The sequence below is a fragment of the Enhydra lutris genome, unplaced genomic scaffold, assembly GCF_002288905.1.
Source record: "Enhydra lutris kenyoni isolate GAN:26980312 unplaced genomic scaffold, ASM228890v2 scaffoldscaffold56, whole genome shotgun sequence".
NCBI classification, from domain to species: domain Eukaryota; kingdom Metazoa; phylum Chordata; class Mammalia; order Carnivora; family Mustelidae; genus Enhydra; species Enhydra lutris.
The window spans coordinates 9,573,868-9,595,497 of NW_019154140.1; the positions used below are offsets into that span (position 1 = coordinate 9,573,868).

The window sequence follows — 21,630 nt, forward strand, 5'->3', positions numbered from 1 at the left end:
TCTCTCTGGCCCTCCTCCCACACATGCACATGCTCTCCTTCTCTCTCTCAAATAAATAAAATCTTAAAGAAAAACATACACACTGAAGTATTTAGGTGTTAAGAGGCACTGCATCTGCAACTTAAATGGTTTATTATTTTTCAATCAAGGAGGGTCCCATGGAGCCCAATGTGGGGCTCGAACTCATAACCCTGAGATCGAGACCTGAGCTGAGATCAAGAGTCAGACACTTAACCAACTGAGCTACCAAGGTACCCCTTAAACAGTTCAGAAAAAAAAATAAAAATAAAAATTACAGGTGTTGGAGAAAAGGAGGGAGAAAGATAAAACAAGTATAGCAAAATGTTAACAACTGAGTAATGCTGGTGAAGAGTATTTACAAATTCTTTGTAGTGTTTTTGCAAATCTTCCAGTCTGAAATTACTGTTTTTAATGAACAAAATACACATTCACTTATAAAAGTTTCTGTGTAGAGAAGAGGCCGTGGGGGTGACAAGCTGGAAGCCGGACTGGACCAAGTAAAAGACTGCTAAATATTAAGGACAGAGGTCATGAAAGATGGCAAAGTAGGAAGCTCCAGGAATTGGTCCCTCCACCAAAAGTAACTATTGAGCTAGCAAGAAACGCTTGAACCAAGTGTTTTGGAAATCTGGAATCTAGTCAAACACCAGCAGCATCCAAGGTTATGTTTGATGAAGAAAGAAGCTGGTATATTTTAGTGAATTTCAGCATTCGGCATACCATCTATCTGCCCCCAGCTCCCAGTCCCATGGCAGGCAGCTATGGGGGCAGTGGCCAGAGATCCTGTTGCAAGCTGCTGGTGTCAGAGTGGGCAATGGGGACCCTGTCCTCCAAAAGTCAATGTTATAAGCGTTGATCACTGCTTCTGATTGCTGAGGAGCTGCCACAGAGGCTGGCCATTGTTTCAACCCCCATGCCTGAGGTGGCTTCCTCAGCAGAGTCAGACAAGAGGATTTAAAGAAACAGAACATTCTTTTCCCCTCTTTTCTTTTCTTATTAGATTCAGGCATTTAAGTAAATTTCTGTCAAATCACTGGCTGACCATTAGGATAACAGAAAAGACATCAGTGACAACATAAAGCAAGGAACATACTCTTTGCAAAAATACTTTGGGAAAGTCACTACACAAACATATGACCTCAGCTTTAATCAAGTAACAACAGTAATCTCTAGGGAGGGAGTAGAATATGATTTCCAGAGTCTTCATATTACAATACTCAAAATGTCTAGTTCTAAACAAAAAAATTACAAAACATATAAAGCCAAAGGAAAGCATGGCCAATTCACAAGAAAAGAGAAATTATCCTTGAGCCAGCCCAGATACTAGACTTAATATGCAAAGACCTTAAATATGCTCAAATTGCTGATGGAAACATGGACAAATAACTAAAGAAGATCAGGAGAACAAAGTATGAACAATTAAAGAACAGCAATAAAAGATGAAAGTTATAAAAAGGAAACAAGCAGAAAATCTGGACCCAAAAGTAAAATAGCTAGAATTAAAAATTCACTACAGGGGGGGCGCCTGGGTGGCTTAGTGGGTTAAGCCTCTGCCTTTGGCTCAGGTCATGATCTCAGGGTCCTGGGATCAAGCCCCACATGGGGCTCTCTGCTCAGCAGGGAGCCTGCTTCCCCCTCTCTCTCTGCTTCCCCCCCTCTCTCTGTCTGCCCCTCTGCCTACTTGTGATCTCTCTCTCTCTCTGTCAAATTAAAAAAAAAAAAAATTCACTACAGGGATTCACATCAGATCAGCAAAAGAAAGAATCAGCAAACTTGAATACAGCAAACCGAGATTACTCAGACTGAGGGGCAGAAAGAAAAATGAATGGAGAAAAATGAATAGAAACTAAGAGGCCTATGATACACCATCAAGAGTAACAACGTACATATTATGGGAGTTCTAGGAGAAGAGGGAGAGAAAGAGGGTGAAAATTTTTGAAGAAATAATGGTTAAAAACTTTCCAAATTGGGATGCCTGGGTGGCTCAGTCAGATAAGCATCTGCCATCAGCTCGGGTCATGATCCCAGGGTCCTAGGATCAAGCCCCACGTCAGGATCCCTGCTCGGAAGGGAATCTGCTTCTTTCTCTCCCTCTGCCCTCTCCCACTTGTGCTCTCTCTCTAATAAATAAAATCTATTTAAAAACAAACAACAGGGGCCTGGGTGGCTCAGCGGGTCAAAGCCTCTGCCTTCGGCTCAGGTCATGGTCCCAGGGTCCTAGGATCGAGCCCCACATCAGGCTCTCTGCTCAGCAGGGAATCTGCTTCCTCCTCTCTCTCTCTGCCTGCCTCTCCACCTACTTGTGATCTCTGTCTGTCAAATAAATAAAATCTAAAAAAATCTAAAAAAAAAAAATTATTAAAACCAAACAACAACCAAAAAAAACCAAACAAACAAACAAAAACTTTCCAAATTGATGAGAGACATAAATCTACACATCCAAGGGGCTCAACAAACTTCAAAAGGATAAATTCAAAGAGAGCCACACCAATGTGCATTATATTCAAGGTACTGGAAAACAATTTTCAAAGCAGTAGAAAGTGACTCATCATACTTTGAGGGAACCTCAATGAAATTAACAGTCAATAGCTTGTCAGAACCATGGAGGCCAGAAGGCAGTGGGATGACATGTGTAAAGCACTGAAACTAAAAGCCAAGAATTTTAAAATGATGGAAAAATTATGCTATTTTCAACAAAAGCTATGGGAGTTCATTACTAGCAAATCTGCCCTACAAGAAATGCTAAAGGAATCCCTCAGCCTGAAACGAAAGAACACTAGATGGTAACTCACTGTCATATGAAGAAAAAAACATCATTACACAAGTCACATAGTAAATATAAAGGATAGTATACTGAATTTTTGGTATAAAACTCCTCTTTTTGTTTCCTTTATGATTTAAAGACAAATGCAGGGACGCCTGGGTGGCTCAGTTGGTTAAGCCGCTGCCTTCAGCTCAGGGCATGATCCTGGGGTCCTGGGATCGAGTCCCACATCGGGCTCCTTGCTTGGCAGGGAGCCTGCTTCCTCCTCTCTCTCTGCCTGCCTCTCTGCCTGCCTGTGTGTACTCTCTCTCTCTGACAAATAAATAAAATCTTTAAAAAAAAAAAGACAAATGCATACAGTGCCTGACTGGCTCAGTCAGGGGAGCACATGACTCTTGATCCTGGAGTTGTAAGTTTAAGCCCACTGTTGGGTGTAGAGCTCACTTAAAAAAAAAAAAAAAAAAAAAGGACAAATGAATATAACTATGATTATAAATCTATGGTAATAGGCACACAATGTATAAAGACATAATTGGTGACAAAAACAACATAAAAAGTGGAAACAGAATTGGATAGGAACAGAGTTAATGTATGCTGTTTTTAAAAATTGAGATATAAAAGGTGAAAGATTTATACGATCTGAAAAGAAACCTGAGTATATTAGTTTCATGTGTACAATATAACGATTCAATATATACATATTTATATCTATTGCAAAATGATCACCACAGTAAGTCTAGCTGGTACCAAATCAGACTGCTATACACTTAGGATGTTAACTGTAATCCCCACAGTAACCACAAGAAAATAACTTTAAAAATATACAAAAAGGAAAAAAAAGGAAATAAAGAGGGACTAAAATGGTACTTTAGAAAAAAATCAAACACAAAAGAAGAGTAATTGAGGAACAACAACAACAAAAATATATGACCTATAGAAAACAAATAGCACTGGGGCGCCTGGATGGCTTAGCTGGTTGAGTGTCCAACTCTTGATTTCAGCTCAGGTCATGATCTCTGTGTTGTGGGACCGAGTCCTGTGTCAGTCTTTGTGCTCAGCACGGAGTCTGCTTGTCTCTCTACCTCTGCTCCTCCCCCACTTCTGAGTGTCAGTCTTTCTCTCTCTCTAAAGTAAACAAAATCTTAAAAAAAAAAAAAAAAACCAACAGCACAATGGGAGAAATTAGTCCTTCATTATCAGTAATCACTGTAAGTACAAACGGATTAATTCACCAATTAAGACACAGATTGACAGAAAAGATTCTTTTTTAAATGACCAACCATATGGTGCTTACGGAAGACTCACTCTGGATACAACACACAAATAGTCTGAAAGTAAAAGAATGGAAGAAGATATTCCATGCAAACAGTAACCAAAAGAGACCTGCAGTAACTAACCAAGTATCAAACAAGCCAGAACCTAAGTCAAAAGTTGTTACGAGGGACAAAGAAGAACTTTTATATCGATTTAAAAGATAATTTATTAAGAAAATATAATTATAGGGATGCCTGGGTGGCACAGTTGGTAAAGTGTCTTCCTTTGACTCAGGTCATGATCCCAGGGTCCTAGGATCAAGCCCCACATTAGGCTCCCTGCTCAGCTGGAAGCCTGCTTCTGCCTGCCATTCTGCCTGCTTGTGCACCCATGGGCTCTCCCTCTCTCTGCCAAATAAGTAAATAAAATCTTAAAAAAAGAAAATATAAATATGTACACACCAAATAACAGAGATCCCCAAATATAAGAAGTAAACACTGAAGTAACTGAAGGTAAAAATAGACATTTCTACCACAATGGTTAGAGACTTCAATACTCTCACTTTAAATAACGAATAGGACATCTAGACAGAAGATCAATAACAGAGGACTTGAACAACTTGAACAATTATAAATCAACCATACGTAACAGACATATACAGAACACTTCAACCAACAACAGGAAAATATATATTCTTCTCAAACACACATAAATCATTCTCCAGGGTAGACCACATGTTTGGCCATAAACCAATTCTCAGTAACTTTTAAAAAATCAAAATCATACCAATTTTCTCTGACCACAATGGAATGAAGCTAGGAATCAATAAAAGGAAAAGGAAAACTGTAAAATTTGCAAATATGTGGAAATTAAGCAACACACTCTCAAACAACCAATGAGTCAAAGAAAAAAATCAGTAGGGAAATTAGAAAATACTGAGATGGGGCACCTGAGTGGCTCAGCCATTAAGTGTCTGCCTTCAGCTCAGGTAATGATCCCAGGGTCCTTGGATAGAGACCCATATTGGGCTCCCTGCTCAGCGGGAAGCCTGCTTCTCTCTCTACTTCCCTTTCCCACTCCCCCTGCTTGTATTCCCTCTCTCACTGTCTGTCAAATAAATAAATAAAATCTCAAAAAAAAAAAAAAAAAAGAGAGAGAGAGAGAGAGAGAGAGAAAATACTGAGACAAATGAAAACACAATATACCAAAACTTATAGGACACAGTGAAAGCAGTACTTGGGGAAATCCACAGCTGCAAATGCCTACATAAAAAGGAAGAAAGACTTCAAATCAAATAATCTAAGTTTACCTTTTAAGGAAAAACAAACAAACAAACAAACAAAATCCAAAACCAGCAGAAGAAAACAAATAATAAAGATGATGAGGGGAAAATGAAGTAGAAAATTGAAAAAAAAAAAAATAGTAGTGAACCCACAAAACCAAAAGCCAGTTCTTTTTTTTTTTTTTTAAGATTTTATTTATTTTTTTGGGAGAGAGAGAGACAGCAAGAGAGGGAATACAAGCAGGAGGAGTGGGAAAGGGAGAAGCAGGCTTCCTGCTGAGCAGGGAGCCCAATGCAGGGCTCCATCTCAGGACCCCGGGATCATGACCTGAGCCACCCAGGCACCCCAAAAGCCAGTTCTTCAAAAAATCAATAAAATTGACAATGTTTAGCTAGACTGCCCAGGAAAAAAAGGGAGAAGATACAAACAAATAAATCAGAAATGAAAGTGGGCTATTACCACCAACTTTACGGAAAGGAAAGGATTGTAAGAGAACACTATGCACAATTTTACACCAAAAAATAAGATAATTTAGATACAAAAACTTTTTCTAGAAACAAAACACCGAACTGACTGAGGAAATAGCAAACCTCAACAGACCTATAACAAGAGATTGAATTAGTAATCAAAATCTCTCAACAAATAAAGTCTAGAAGCAGATGCCTTCATTGGTGAATTCTACAAAACACTTAAAGAATTAACACCAATCTTTAAAAAAAAAAAAAAAAAAAAAGAACACCAATCTTGCTCAAACTCTTCCAAGAAAAGAGAACACTTTCTAACATTCTACAATGCCAGCATTATCCCGACACCAAAGCCAGACAAAAACAGCACGGGGAAAAAAACACTACAGACCAATATCCCTGAATAAAGACAAAAATCCTCAACAAAATACTATCAAACTGAATCTAATAGCACATTAGAATGATTATACACTATAACTAAGTGGGATTTTTCCCAGAAATACAAGATGGTTCAACATAAGGAGATCAATGTAATATACCACATGATCATCTCAACAGACACAGAAAAGGCACTGCACAAAATTTAACAAATCTTCATGATTAAAAACACCTTCATGATTAAAAAAACATTAAAAACATGAAGGGCAAAACCTTCATGACATTATGCTAAGTGAAATAAGGCAGGCACATAAGGACAAATTTGTAGGATTCCACTATATGAGACTCCTAGAGTGTCAAATTCATAGAGACAGAAAGAGGAATGGTGGTGCCAGGGACTAGGCAAGTTAGTGATTAATGAGTAGAGAGTTTCAGTTTGGGATGATGAAAAAAGTCTGGAGATGGATGCTGGTAATAACTGTGCAACAGTGTGAATGTATTTAATGCCACTGAACTGACTGTACAGTTAAAGAGAGCTAAAATGGTAAATTTTATGTGTATTTTACCACAATAAAACACACACACACACACACACACACACACACACACGGAGCTGGTTAGGAATAAAAATAAATTTCCTTAATATTAAAAGGCCATTTATGGGGCGCCTGGGTGGCTCAGTGGGTTAAAGCCTCTGCCTTCGGCTCAGGTCATGGTCCCAGGATCCAGGGATCGAGCCCAGCATCGGGCTCTCTGCGCAGCAGCGAACCTGCTTCCCTTCCTCTCTCTCTGCCTGCCTCTCTGCCTACTTGTGATCTCGGTCTGTCAAATAAATAAATAAAATCTTTTAGAAAATAAAAATAAAAAAATAAAATAAAAGGCCATTTATAAAAAATTCACAGCTCAATGGTGAAGACTGAAAGCTTTCCTTATAAATCAGGAATAAGATAAGGATACCCACTTTCACCACTGCTATTCAGCATGGTACTGGAAGTCCTTGCAAGAACAATTATGCAAGAAAAATAAAAATTAAAAAAATAAAGGCATACAAATAGGAAAAGAAAAAGTGAACTATACATGATTCTCCATATAGAAAATCCCATAGGATCCAGAAAACTACTACTTGAGCTAATAAGTGAATTCAGCAAAGTTGCAGGATATAAGATCAACACACACACACACACACACACACACACACACACACACTCAGTTGTTTCTAGAGACCAGCAATAAACAATCCAAAAAGGAAATTAAGAGAACAATTCCATGTATAATAGCATCGAAAAGAATAAAATACGCATGAGTAAATTTAACCAATGATATGAAAGACACATACAGATCTTCCTTGACTTACAATGGGGTTATGTACCAATAAACCCAACCTAAGTTGAAAATATTGTTAGTCAAATATGTATTTAATACATCTAACCTACCGACATCATAGCTTAGCCTAGCTTACTACCTTAAGTGTACTCAGAACAAGTGTACATTAGCAGACAGTTGGGTAAAATCATCTTACACAAAGCCTATTTTATAATAAAGTGTTGAAAATCATATAACTTATCGAATACTGTACTGAAAGTAAAAAATTGAATGGTTGTATGCATACAGAGTATTTATAAGTGTATTATTTGTTTACCCTCATGATCGCCTGGCTGACTGGGAGCTGGGGCTCACTGCCACTGCCTAGCATCATGAGAAATTATTGTATTGCATTTCCCCAGCCCAATAAAAGTTCAAAATTCAAAATCAGAAGTACGGTTTCTACTGAATGCAAATCACTTTCGCACTACTGCAAAGTCAAAAAATCGTAAGGTGAACCATCATAAGTTGGAGACCATACGCTGATGGGGCACCTGGCTGGCTCAGTTGGTAGAACATGCAACTCTTGATCTCAAGAGTGGTGACTCTGAGCCCTATGTTGGGTGTAGAGATTATTTAAAAATAAAATATTCAAAAAAATAAGCAGGGGCAACCTGGGTGGCTCAGTCAGTTGAGTGGCCAACTCTTGGTTTTGGCTCAGGTCATGATCTCATGGGTGGTGGAATCAAGCCCCACTACAGGCTACACACTCATCTAGGAGTCTGCTTGAAGAGTCTCTCCCTCTGCTCCTCCCACCACGTGCTCGCTCTCATGCATGTCCTCTCTTGTTCTCTCACTCTCTAAAAATAAATAAATAAATCTTAAAAACAAACAAACAAACAAACAAACAAAACCAAAACCCAAACAAAGACAGACTTGAATAGACATGTCTCCAAAGAAGATATAGATACAAATCGCCAGCAAGCACATGAAAAGATGTTCAACTTCACAGTCACAAAGGAATATAGCAAAACACAACCACACTTCACCCTCACTAGGATGGATTTCATCAGAACAACAACAACAGAAAGAACACAGGAAATAAGAAGTGCTGACACGAGTGTAGAGAAAGAGGACCACTTGTACATTGCTGGTGGAACATAAACTGGAACAGCTTGACAGTTCTTGAACTTCACAGTTCTTTAGTATATACTACACACCTATTAGAATGGCCAAAATCTGGAACACTGACAACACCAAATACTGACAAGGATGTAAAGCAAAGGGAGCTCTCACTAATTTCCAGGGGGAATGCAAAATGGTACAGCCACTTTGGAGGACAGTTTGGCAGGTTCTTACAAAAACTAAACATACTCTGGAGTGGAGGCGGGTGGGAGGGATGGGGTGGCTAGGTGATGGACACTGGGGAGGGTATGTGTTGTGTTGAGCACTGTGTATTGTGTAAGACTGATGAATCACAGACCTGTACCCATGAAACAAATAATACATTATGTTAATAATAAAAATTAAAAGAAATAATAAAGCTGGGAAAATACCAGGAAAAAAAAAAAACACAAAAATCCTAAACCTACTCTTACTATATGATCTAGAATTGCATTCCTTGCTATTACTTACCCAAAGGAGTCGGAGACTATCTCCACACAAAACCCTGCACATGGATGTTTTATAACAGTTTTATTCATAACTGCCAAAACTTGAACAGAAACAAGATATCCTTCAGTAGATGAATGAATAAACTGTGATACATCCGGACTACACTATTGAGCACTTAAAAAAGAAATTAGCTATCAAGCCATAAAAAGACATGGAGGAATGTTAAATGCATATTTCTAAGTGAAAGAAGCTAATCTGAAAAGGCTACATATTGCATGATTCCAATTATATGACATTCTATAAAGGCAAAACTGGAAACACTAAAAAAAATCAGTAATTGTCAGGGTTGGGCGGGGGTGGGGGAATGAACAGGCAGAACACAAGAGGATTTCTAAGGCAGAGAAAATATTCTGTATGATACTCTAATGATGGATACATGTCAATATATATTTTTCCAAAACCACAGAATGTACACCACCAAGAGTGAACTCTAAGGTTAAGCTAGGGGCTCTGGGTGACTATGATACATCAATGTAGGTTCATCAATATAGGTACAGAGTGTGGACTACTCTGGTAAAGACTGCTGGTAAAAGGGGAGAGTATACATGTATGGAGGCAAGGGGTATACCTTCCTCTCAGTATTTCTGTGAGCTTAAAACTGCTCTAAAAGTCTTCAAATGAAAAAAAAAAAAAAGAGAGAGAGAGAGAGAGTTAAGCATAGAATTACCATATGACCCAGCAATTCCAGGCCTAAAAATATATCCAAGAGAAATGAAAACATGTCTAGTACAGCATGGTGATTACAGTCAATAATACTGTGTTGCATATTTGAAAGTTGCTGAGAGAGTAGATCTTAAAAGTTGTCATCACAAGAAAACAATTTTTTTTAACTATGTATGATGAAAGATGTTAACTAGACTTATTGTTCTGATCACTTTGCAATTTATACAAATATCATTATGTTCCACACCTTAAACTAATACAATGTTATATATCAATTATACCTCAATTAAAAGAAAGCTACATGGAAATTTGTGAATAAATGCTTATAAACATTTCATGGTCATCTCCTTTATAAGCATGATAATTAGCATTATTCTTAACAGTCAAAAGGTGGAAACCACCCCTACATCTACCAATGGATGAAGAGATAAACAAGCTGTAATAGATACATATGATGGATTATTCAGACATAAAAAGGAATGAAATACACAAGTCCTGAGACATGCTACAACCTGAATGGACCCTGAAAACATCATGCTAAGTGAAAGAAACCAAACACAAAAGGTCACACATTATATGACTCTATTTACATGAAATATCCAGAATAGGTAAATCCTTACAGACTCCAGGGAGAAAGGGGAGGGGGAAATGGGGAGTAACTTTTGGATTTCTTTTGGATTGATGAGGTGGTGGTCGCACAACATTGTGGATATACTAATAACACTGAATTGTTCACTTTAAAATGGTTAATTTTTATGATGTGAATTCCACCTCAACTTTAAAAAAAATGAAAGATGGAGAATTCTTTTTAAACTACAAAATCTAGGCAAACCTCTTGGGTCCCCTCCTTCTTCAGGAGCTTTGTACTCTCAATAAACCTTGCTCTGCTGCCCACCATAAATAAATAAACAAATAAACAAACTACAAAATTTAATTCTCTTTACTTTTTAAAAAAAGATTTTATTTGAGACAGAGTCCAAGAGAGAGTCCTTCTTCAATAACAGCTCATTTTGGGGTGCCTGGGTGGCTCAATGGGTTAGGCCTCTGCCTTTGGTCATGATCTCAGGGTCCTGGGATCGAGCCCAGCATCGGGCTCTCTGCTCAGGAGGGAGCCTGCTTCCCTCTCTCTCTCTCTGCCTGCCTCTCCGCCTACTTGTGATCTCTCTGTCAAATAAATAAATAAAATCTTAAAAAAAAAAAGCTCTATTTTGATACAATTCATATACTATACAATCACCTATCTAAAGTGTATAGTTCACTTGTCTTTAGTGTAGTTGGAATTGTGCAACTATGACAACTGATTTTATGTAAGTATGTATGTATACATTTTAAGTAATCTCTACACTCAATATGGGACTCAAACTCATGGTCTTGGGTCACATGCTCTACCGACTGAGCCAGCCAGGTTCCCCTCACCACTATTTTAGAACATTTTTATTAACCCCCCCACCAAAAAAAACCTAGTACCATTAGCAGTCACTCTCCATTACCTCTTTCTCCAGGCTCTAGTCAACTACTGTTCTACTTTCCGTCTCTATAGGTTTGCCTATTCTGGGCATTTCATAAAAGTGGAATCATATGTTGAGTGGTCTTTTTTGACTGGCTCCTTTCCCTTAGCATGTTTTCAGGGAATTTCCCTTATTTCAACTATAAAACTTGTTCCATGTATTAAAATGTAAGGAGAAAAGTAAGAATATTAAAGAAACACTTAGAAAAAGAACATTACTGAATACAATGGCAGATCAAGAGTCCAAAACTAATCTAGTTAAGATGAATCTTTGTAAAATATAAATCAATAGATTTGAAGTGAAACCATTGTTAAGATGCAACAAAAAACACAAATTAGGGTAAAAAGAATACATCAGGGAACGTATTTTACAAAACAAATAGCTTGTCAAAGAGCACCTTTTCCCTAAAAAGGTGTAGGAAAATTGATTACAAGGTTTAATTAAAGGGAGAAACACAAAGAATAAAGAATCATTGACTTTGTGTATGAAAACGCCTCCAGTCAGTGTTTCTTGAGATGCGGTCCTTGTACTACCTGCACCAAAATCTAAGAACTTGTTTTGAAAATCAGATTTCTGGCCTGTGCCCCAGAAAATCACTAAAGATGAGGCCCTGGGAACTTTTTTTTTTTTTTTTAAGATTTTATTTATTTATTCGTGAGAGACAGAGAGAGAGATAGAGAGAGGCAAAGGCAGAGGGAAAAGCAGGCTCCTGGCAAAGCAGAGAGCCTGATGTGGGACTCCATCCCAGGACCCCGGTATCACAAACTGAGCCAAAGGCAGACGCTTAACCCACTGGGCCAACCAGATGTCCCTGGAAACTATGTTTTGTTTTGTTTTTTTAAAAGATTTTATTTATTTGACAGACGGAATCACAGGTAGGCAGAGAGGCAGGCAGAGAGAGAGGGGAAGCTGGCTTCCTGCTGAGCAAAGAACCCAATGTGGGGCTGGATCCCAGGACTCCGAGACCATGACCTGAGCAGAAGGCAGAGGCTTTAAACCACAGAGCCACCCAATAGTTTCCAACCTGGAAACTATTTTTAAGAGATACTCTGGATGACTCTCATGAATACTAAAGTTTGAGAACTGATGTCTAATTAATGCAAGTTAACACAAATGATTAAATTCGTATCAGAGTCAAGAGAAGAGTGAAAAGAGCAAAACGCATAAAAAAGAGTAAGATGAAAACAAAGAAAAATACTTCAAATTTTGGCACACTGTGCTCTAGAGAAAAGAGAAGTGATGTCCGAAAACTCTTGTACAACTGATGTTGGAAAAAAATTATAAATGTGTAAATACACCAACCACTGTGCTAATACCAGTGAAGACCACTGAGGGTATGACATAGGAAAGCATTTTTAAATGTAAGGTTGCCTGGTACAGAAAGCACCTAACAGATGCACAGAAAGTTTGTTGATGTGTCAACTATTTTTACAAGTACAGTTATATTTAACTATCTTCATCCTCTGATAATCTAGAGAAAACCTAACTTTTTGCTGTGTTAGTCTTTACACGAACAACAGCATGAATTGTCAAATATTATGTCAGCTACTGCTGTGCAAGCTCAGGGTTGGGACATTTACTTTCAGACCAAGATAATCTCTATTTTTAAGGGTAGCCTTATGTAAACAAGGACAGGCAAAACTAGAGCGAAATTTCCCAACACTATGAACATTGCGTGATAGCGCTTAAATTTCCCTGAAAAATCACTAAAATGTGTATACAAGGATAGCCTTTATTATTCTAACTGTAAGCAAAGATTCCTAAAGATGAAGTATTAAGTTCTATCTCATTATTTTACTTCACTGAAGAAAATCCATTTTGGTTTAGCAGGGAAAAAGACAAGAATTTTACATTACATAACTCTCAAAGGATCTCAGTATCAGAATACAAAATTTGTCTACTTTCCCCATTAAAAAACATACTTTCCCTATAAACTCATAAATTCAAACTGACTTTCTAAAGTCTCTTTTGCCTCACTTACTTAGACTGAGACTTATAATGCATTTGGAAACCCAATTATATTCCATGTAACCCTAAGGTGCAGATGTTTCAACATTTCCATGTATGATTCTTGTGCATCTCATAAATGAAACAAACTATACTGGGGGAATGAAGTAGCTAATGCATGCAAATAAACTACATGGGAAGTTATGCTACTTTCATAGGAGATTTTTATTATCAACATTTGACTTGATACACTAAAGTCTCTAAGTATCTAAAAGTTCCCTGATACTTTTTCTTTTCCTAGTTTATGTTTCAAAAGGTAGACATCCAAAAAAGGCTGGCTAAAGCACAGATGTGTGGACTTTTTCACCAACGTCTCAAATTTCCTTCCAATAAGCAATCAACCATATTCATCATTAACCCCCAGCTCCCAACTCCCAGACATCCCTAATATGCTCAGTGTGGCCCCTTCACACACTTCAGTCCAACCTACCCGCATACACACAGACACACACATACAGACACACACCACCCTATTTGTCTCCAAGTCTCCCACATTGGCACAACAAACAGCCTCTCAACATTCATCTGTTTTGCTAACCAAGGGCCTGTCTTGCTTCTTCCACTGAACCTGCACAGACTTGACACTGCCTACAATCTCTTGTTCCATTTCTTCCACAATAGTCACTATTCAAAGCTACAAAGAAACAAGTAAATGTTCCCTAACCGCAGACAGCTTATTTAACTAAATACCTCTCCTCATCCCACCCCCCCTCCCCGCCATTCTCTTTCCTGCTTTTGTTATTTAGAAGGTGCAGGGTCTGGGAAAAATCTCACTCACCTCATGCTATAGGCACCAGCACCCAGTTCCTGGCCGATCCCGGACAGACTAGCATCAAAGTCCTGCACCAGCCCAGATTCAATCACTTCATCGGCCAGAGGCAGCTTCAGAGCCCAGGCCATGCTGGCTCCTTCCTTGCCCCAGGAGACACCGTTTCTTGTACAAAGGCAAGTAGTGTGATTCTACCCAATGGGGCCAAGACTGTCGAAAACTCCAAAGCAAGATCTCCCACGCAGTTCCCCCCTGGCCAACCCCAAGTCTGAAGCACACTGCCCGCACAACTAATCTGCCGTACCCTCGGCTCCTAGCTCCTGCCTCGACTTCCAAAATCCCTCCCACCCAGCTCTCTGAGGCCGCGCGCGGGGCCCTTGGTTTAACTATTCCAGATTCCCCCGAGGCAGCCCTGGACTCCCGTACTCTCAATCCTTGGGCTCTCCCCTTGAGCTCGCGGGGGTCACTCGCTGCCTTCCAAACAGACCAGCAGCAGCGACCCGCTGCCCACCCGGCGCTCCCACGCCGCTTTCGCACCTTTCCCCTCTATCACCTTCTGCGGGAAGCCCCCCTCCCTCTGGGGACCCGCTCTCTCTTTCCCCTCCAGGCCTCGCTTCCGGTCAGTCCCACGATCACTTCCGGTCACCCCTTCTCAACCCCGACGCTCTTAGAACCAAATCCAGGTCTCCGCCGAGCCAACTCCCCGCCCTCTGCAGTCCCCCACCGCCTGAGAACATGGAAGGGGAAAGTCCAGCACCCACGGGAAACCCGGACTCGCCAGGGTCCTCCACCGCCCGCCGCCCCAGCGCCAACCAATCATGGCGCCCTCTTCCTTTGCGGGTTCGGAGAGCGTGACGTCACCCTGCGGCTCGCCAATGAGGAAGAGAGTTCGTGGGCTTCGCCAGCGATAGTAGGCTAGCTGCGCCACAGCCCCGCCCCCGAGGATGGGCTGGGCGGTCCGGGAGAGGACCCGGCGTGCGTCAGGTGTCTCGGGTTTAAATGGCCTTCTCTGTGGCCACCGCAGGACTGCCTTCGGCTGTGTACGGAGTCCGCACTCTAGGGCGTGGGTGGAGCCTTCACTCTGGTCTTACCCAACCTACTCCTTCTCGGGGAGGAGTCTGCACTGTTTCCCTCGCGCTCCCTGTAGGTGCTCATTTGCTCCTGGAATAATCTCTTTCCTTAAACTCACCTCTTGGAAGGTCAAGACTCCGCTTATCCTCATCGTCCGCGTTCTCCCTAATAAATTTGAGCAGAAAAGCACGAGATGGGTGGAAGTTCAAGTTTTTAAAAAGGTCGTGGTCTGAAGATTAGGATTTAGGCTGGCGTCTTCACTTACTAGTTTGGTGATTCTCGAATAATCGCTTAATCTCGTTGAGTTCGATTCCTCATTTGAAAAGTAGGGATAACCATCCCTGCTCCACCTTCCTTCGTTGTTTATCAAGCATCAACTATACACCAGGAACTTTATGACATTGTTAGTAATCCTCAAGACAATCTTGTATTTGGAATTATAGTCCTAAAGCTAAGGATGATGACCCTCATTTTACCAATAGGAAAAGGAGCCTAGGCGTCTGAAATTTGCCACAGCTAAATTGCCCTGCCATGGGGAATCAGAACTGATTCCAAAGTCTGATATTTTTTCCTATAAAATGTTGGCTATATGTTAAAGTATTGGTTCATTGTTGTATTCCATTATTGAACTTTTTACATTTTGTCTCGAGTCGTATATATCTGCCTTTTTCACTACACTGCGATTTCCTAAATAAGAGAAAAAAAATATTTTTTCAGGCTTGTGTTCTACATATCTCCTAGTATAGTTTCTGCATTCAATAGGACTTTTTAAAAAAAATGCTTATTGAGTTAAGAAAGGAAAGAGGTTGGGGCACCTGGGTGTCTCAGTGGGTTAAGCCTCTGCCTTCGGCTCAGGTCGTGGCTCAGGGTCCTGGGATGGAGCCCCACATGGGGCTCTCTGCTCAGCGGAGCGCCGGCTTCCCCCTCTCTCTCTGCCTGCCTCTCTGCCTACTTGTGATCTCTCTCTGTTAAATAAATAAATAAAATCTTTGTTGTTAAAAAAAAAAAGAAAGAAAGAAAGAAAGAAAGAAAGAAAAGAGGTTGACATGAAGTTAACAGCATGCCCCCAGTTTCAGCCACAAGATTCTCTTTGAGGGCTCAAGGCTTACTTTAATAAGCCCTGGCATCCAAGTCTTGGTTCATCCATTCAATATCTTCATTCTTCAATATCTCTCCAAACCATTTCTTCTTCCCTAGAGCCAGGTTTTGTCTCAAAATATGTGCTTATGAGTAAACCAAACTGGTCCTGGGCTCAGAAACCAAAAGAGAGATGCCATAATCAAAATCCTTTGTAAACAAACATTGTATCCAGAGTATTTTTACATACCTGTTAGGTGGAACCATGCCTCCTTGAATTAACAGCTTCATCACTACATGCATAATCTGGGCAAATAACTCTAAATCTCTGGTGTAATAATGAGAGACTCACATTTACTGAGCCTTTCCTCAGTGCCAAAGTCTCGACTAGGAGCTTTAAGTATAGAAGCTCATTTAATTCTCTCATCTCTCCTGTCAGAAAGGTACCATGATTAGATTAATTTCATAGATAAGGAAACTGAGGCTTAGAAAAATTAATTGGCTTATTCAGGATCACCCAGTTTGTGAGTGGTGAAGCCTGACCAATCTCACAGTTTGGACATCTAACCATCATGCCACTCTCTCTGTGGACGGTTTTAGCCTTAAAAAGATCTGCTTCCTACCCGTTCTTTTCGGAGGTGACTCCTGAAGCTTGTGGAGGTGAGAATATTGAATTATCAAACTGCACACATGAGGATATCTTGGATGAAACATTTTTTTAATATACAGAAAAATGGCTCAAAGTGAATGGATTTACAATAAAACAAGGAATATTTATATTAGATGTTTGGAAGAGATAATTACCATATTCAGGAATCTTATGGAGCCCTCTCCTTTGGAAAATATTTAGAAAAAGACAGACTTGTCCTTCTCAGAAGTGTTTGAGCTTAAGTTTAAATTCTGAACCAAACTAAAGGCCACAGGGGTGGCTCAGTTGTTAAGCTGCCCTCAGCTCAGGTCATGATCCCCGGGTCCTGGGATCTATCGGGCCCCGCATCTGGCTCTCTACTCAGCAGGAAGCCTGCTTCTCCCTCTCCCACTCCCCTGCTTGTGTTCTCTCTCTCGCTGTCTTTCTCTCTGTCAAATAAATAAAATATTTTTTAAAAAATTTAATAGCCTCAGAAGTCCTCCTTACCATTTATTAATTCTAAAATAAACTGGGTAAGATGAGAAGTAATTCCTAAGCTTTGGTCCCTCCCAACTGGAATGCAGATCAGTGTCCAGATTTATGTCTGTGAGCCCAGACACCACTGTGGGGAAAAGATTTTACAGACTATTTACTCCTGGAATGCTATGACTGGGGGAATGGACTTTTCTCTTCCTCTCTCTTTCTTACGGTAACTAAAAGTGAAACTGGAGTGCCAGGGCTGGAAACAGGGATTTCAGGGACAGCCCTGGGAGCTCTCCTTCCAAGAAAACATCACCAGGTATTCCCCTGGAAATCCAGTACCACCTATCAATACAACAAATTTTGTATGAGTAAATTCATCCCACAGTGAAAATCATGGTTCTTATTAGATATAATAAATATGACTAATTAATTAGAGCACCTGTGGCACAGAGCTCCAAATTCAGTATTCCGGACCACTGGGTGGAGCTAAGGCTTATACGCAAAGGGCTCATTTCCCTAGATTATGTCCTGAAACGAGACACTGTTTAGGTGGAACTGAGGGGGTTCAGAACGAGTATCCCCAAAATGTGCATTTCTGGCTTGTGGATTAATTTGAGCTAAAGTCAGTCAAAGCCTGAAAAGGCTGAAGAAGAGCTTTTATCTTCCCTTTAGCTGCCTAAAGTAATTTAGATAGAGGGCCTAGTCCAGCAGGAGAACTGTCATCAGAGATAACTACAAAGAAGATGAACTAAGTATGGTAGCTATGGGAAGCTCGATAGGGCCTGTCTGTTCAGATTCCTTTCTGGCTCCATTGTCTCTGCATGCCATGGCAACCATTTGCTTACCAAACGTTTGCTCTTCCCATCTTCCTGTAAATTATCTTCCTCCCCTTTGAAGTCTCAGACCCCAGGCCCCTTCCCCATAGCTCAGGATGGCATATAACCCTCAATCGCCTGACCACCTGTGAGTCTCATATTCTTATGGGGCTGTTGTACGTATGTAAATAGATTTGTTTTTTGCTGTTAGTGTGTTTCATATCAATGTAATTAATAGACCCACCAAAAAAACCTAAAAGGGTAAAGGAAAAATTCTTCCTCCTCTACAGAACACAGCGGAGCTGACTCTGGGCAGGAAAAACATGTGACAATCCCACCAATAAGATCAGGACAGAAAAGCAATTCCCAAGTCCCATCCTGTATGGGGTAAGATTAAGCACACAGGCTTTAGAGCAACTAACCTGTGTTCAAAACCTGGTTCTGCAGCTCACAAACAAAGCAAACCTAAGTAGGTTCCTCATCTTCTCTGTGCCTCAAGTTCTTATCTATAAAATGGGTATAATAGTAGTTCTTACTTTACAGAATTATGGTGAGAATTAACTGACATAATGCATGTTAAGTACTTAGAAGAGTACCGGGCACATAGTCAGTGATCAGTAAGGGTTAGCTATTATGATGGACAAAAGGGGATGCTAGCACCTATCCTGCCTACTTCTCAAGACAAACCAATTCTCTCAGAGGCTTGAGGGCTCAAGCTTCTGGGTCAGCACCCATCCATCCCCTAGGCTTCCCATCTCACTCAAATACTGAAGTCAGACACTGTTGCTGGGTTCCCTAGTCAATTAGTGGGCATTTTCTTCTAGATACAGGAAGAAACCATTATCTAGGCAGGCTTTGTTGAGGGACTGACCACCTAATTTTAACTCTTCACGTCTTCAAACATCCCTCCCCATCCCCACCCCCGACAACCCTATGAGCCCCAGTCTGGTTTCTTTGAAGGACTCTGTAGTTGAGAGAAAAGGAAATCAAAGCCTTTCACAGTCATGCAGCTCCAAGCAACTTCTGGTAGCCTGCATCTCTTATCTGTAATCCAGAAATCAGCCCACATCTTCTCCAGTTCTCCAGTCCATAAAAGATCAATTCCCTCTTCACAGCAGTCCTCAGCACAGTGGACATCTGCAATATTGTGATTTATAAGATACATATACATATACATATACACATACATATACATATACATATTTTTTTTTTTCATTCTCCGGATGACCAAAATACAGTCTCATATATATTTGGTCTTCACCCACCATTCTTGGCTCACACTTCCTAAAACCCTTGGAGGTTCCTGAACAATAGAGCTATGGGAGCATCTTCTGTGATATTTGGTCTCTGTCCTCAGTTCCTGAAAATGCTTCAGAGCCATGAAGGTGAACTGGGTGTCTTGTTATTCATAATAAGCTCCTTTCCACCACACCTGCGTTTGTTGAGGAAGGTGGCTTTTGGAAAGCATGTAAGGATGGGGACTGTTGCCAGGGAAAAAAACTTTCAGTCCCACCCCCTGATTTCTGGGAAAGGGAGAGGGGCTAGAGTTTGAATCAATCCCCAGTGGTCAATGAGTTAATCAACTCATGGTTGATTAATTAATTAATTTGGAATTAATTAATTAATTAATTAATCAACCATGGCTATGTAAGGAAGCCTCCATAAAAATCCCAAAGGAGGGTGTTCAGAGAGCTTCCAGGTTGAGAAATACAATAGTTCCATGTGCCACTGTGCCAGGGCCCCAAGCTCTGTGAACATAGAAGCTCCTTTGTTCTGGATCTTGCCATATGTTTCTGTTCATAGGGATGTTGATTTGTATCCCTTAATAACCTTTGTAATAAAGTGGTAATCTAGTGAGTAAATGGGTTTCCCTGAGTTCTGTGAGCCATTCTAATAAATTAATTCAAACCAAAGAGGGGGTCATGGGAACCTCTAATTTATGGCCAGTTGGTCAGAAGTGCAGGTAACAACCTATACTCACAATTGGTATCCTGTTGGAAGGGGACCATTGGAGCCTCCAATTTGCAGCAGGGCAGTCAGAAGCACAGGTGACAACCTGGGCATGTGATGGTATCAGAAGTGGAGGGTGGTCTTGTGGGACTGAGCTTTTTACCTGTGGAATGTGATGCTATCTTCAGGTAGATAGTGTCAGAATTGAGTTGAATTCTTGGATACCTTATTGGTGCCTGAGAATTGCTTACTGGTGTACCTACCCCAGCCTCAACACACACATCAGAATTGGGTCCAGGAACCCAAAAGAACATCTCAGACCTGGGAATAGAAACTGTAGTCCTCAACAAACCCACCCCTCTTTCTTTCAGGCTGTCCTGGGCCAAATGCCAGGAACCACATTCAACTGGTCTGAGCCAGAGATAAGAGCTTCTACCAACTCTCCTGGTGGGAGCTGCCTTCGTGGGTCAGGGCCAGTTGCCGCCCAGATTCCATTCACTCCCACATATCACAGTCTAAACCCCACACAGCTAAGCAGAATCCTCTGTACCTGCTTTCTTCCAGCAGCATGAAGTCAGGGACTCAGCTTTTATTATTTCCTTGAAGGAGAGGATGGGAAGTGCATTCAGTCATCTATCTGTTGTTCATCAAGCACCTACTCTGTGCTCCTGGCTTGGGTACTGAGGAGTCCCAGCCTGTTGTGGCCAGCTAACATTAGGGTTGTGAGATCTACACAGAGGTAAGTGCTGGCTTCTATTTGACTCCTCTGCCCCATTATTTCAGAATGCTGTCAAGCTCCTTGGATCCATAAACCTTGCATCAGAATATTAGATACCAGTGGTCCCTTGGGCAGACATGAAGTGGTAGAGCACGACCTAGAATCCAGCACAGGGCCCGGCTCAGGGATGTTGGTTGGGTGGAATCAAAGGTGATGCCTTGCTCTCATCAGTTTTGATGATGGAGCCCAGACCTCACCAATTCAGCTAGGTGGAAAGGGGAGGAGAGAGCAGTGCATGGCATGAACCCAACTCCTCGGAGGCAGACAAGTAAAGAGAGGGTCCCATACTACTGTCATGCTCTCCCTGCTCTGAGCCCAAATGCCAGGCCTGTCCCTCACCTTACAGGCCTAAGGAAGAGCACAAATGAAGATCCACTCACTACAGAGCTAAATTTGTATCAAGTCTAAGTTACTTGTGAATGGTCTAGCCTTGTATCATGATAAGCCTACCTTCATAATAACCTGGAAGGCCATGTTTAAGTTTAAACTTCTAGCCCTCCTTGAAGTTCTGTGTTAGAATGTTCCACAGTGCTGGTCCCCAGCCAACAGTCTGCCTTCTCTTCCTCCTGGCAGCCCTACCTCCCACGGCAAGGGGCTTTGTGGGTATAAAACACTCCAGTTGCATATCCAAAGTCCATCCACTCAGCTCTCTGACAGTGGGCCTAGGAGTATGCACATCCATAGCACAGTCTGTCAAGACCCAGAGAAGAGAGGCTGGGAAGTGGGCTTTGCAGGGAATTC

At 40.9% G+C, this 21,630-nt stretch overlaps 1 protein-coding gene across 9 annotated transcripts in view; it reads right to left on the minus strand.

Moving 5' to 3' along the window:
- LOC111157914 (transcription factor CP2) overlaps positions 1-14,954 on the minus strand; it is a 56,329-nt gene extending 41,375 nt beyond the window's left edge. For 8 of the 9 annotated variants that reach the window (XM_022519645.1, XM_022519644.1, XM_022519643.1 and 5 more), the window contains exon 1: positions 14,097-14,954. In XM_022519645.1, the coding sequence (XP_022375353.1) occupies positions 14,097-14,218 (122 nt within the window). In that variant the 5' untranslated portion in view covers positions 14,219-14,954. The remainder of the gene's footprint in view (positions 1-14,096) is intronic. The other variant, XM_022519648.1, reaches the window with a different exon arrangement.
- Between the last annotated feature and the right edge of the window lie 6,676 nt (positions 14,955-21,630).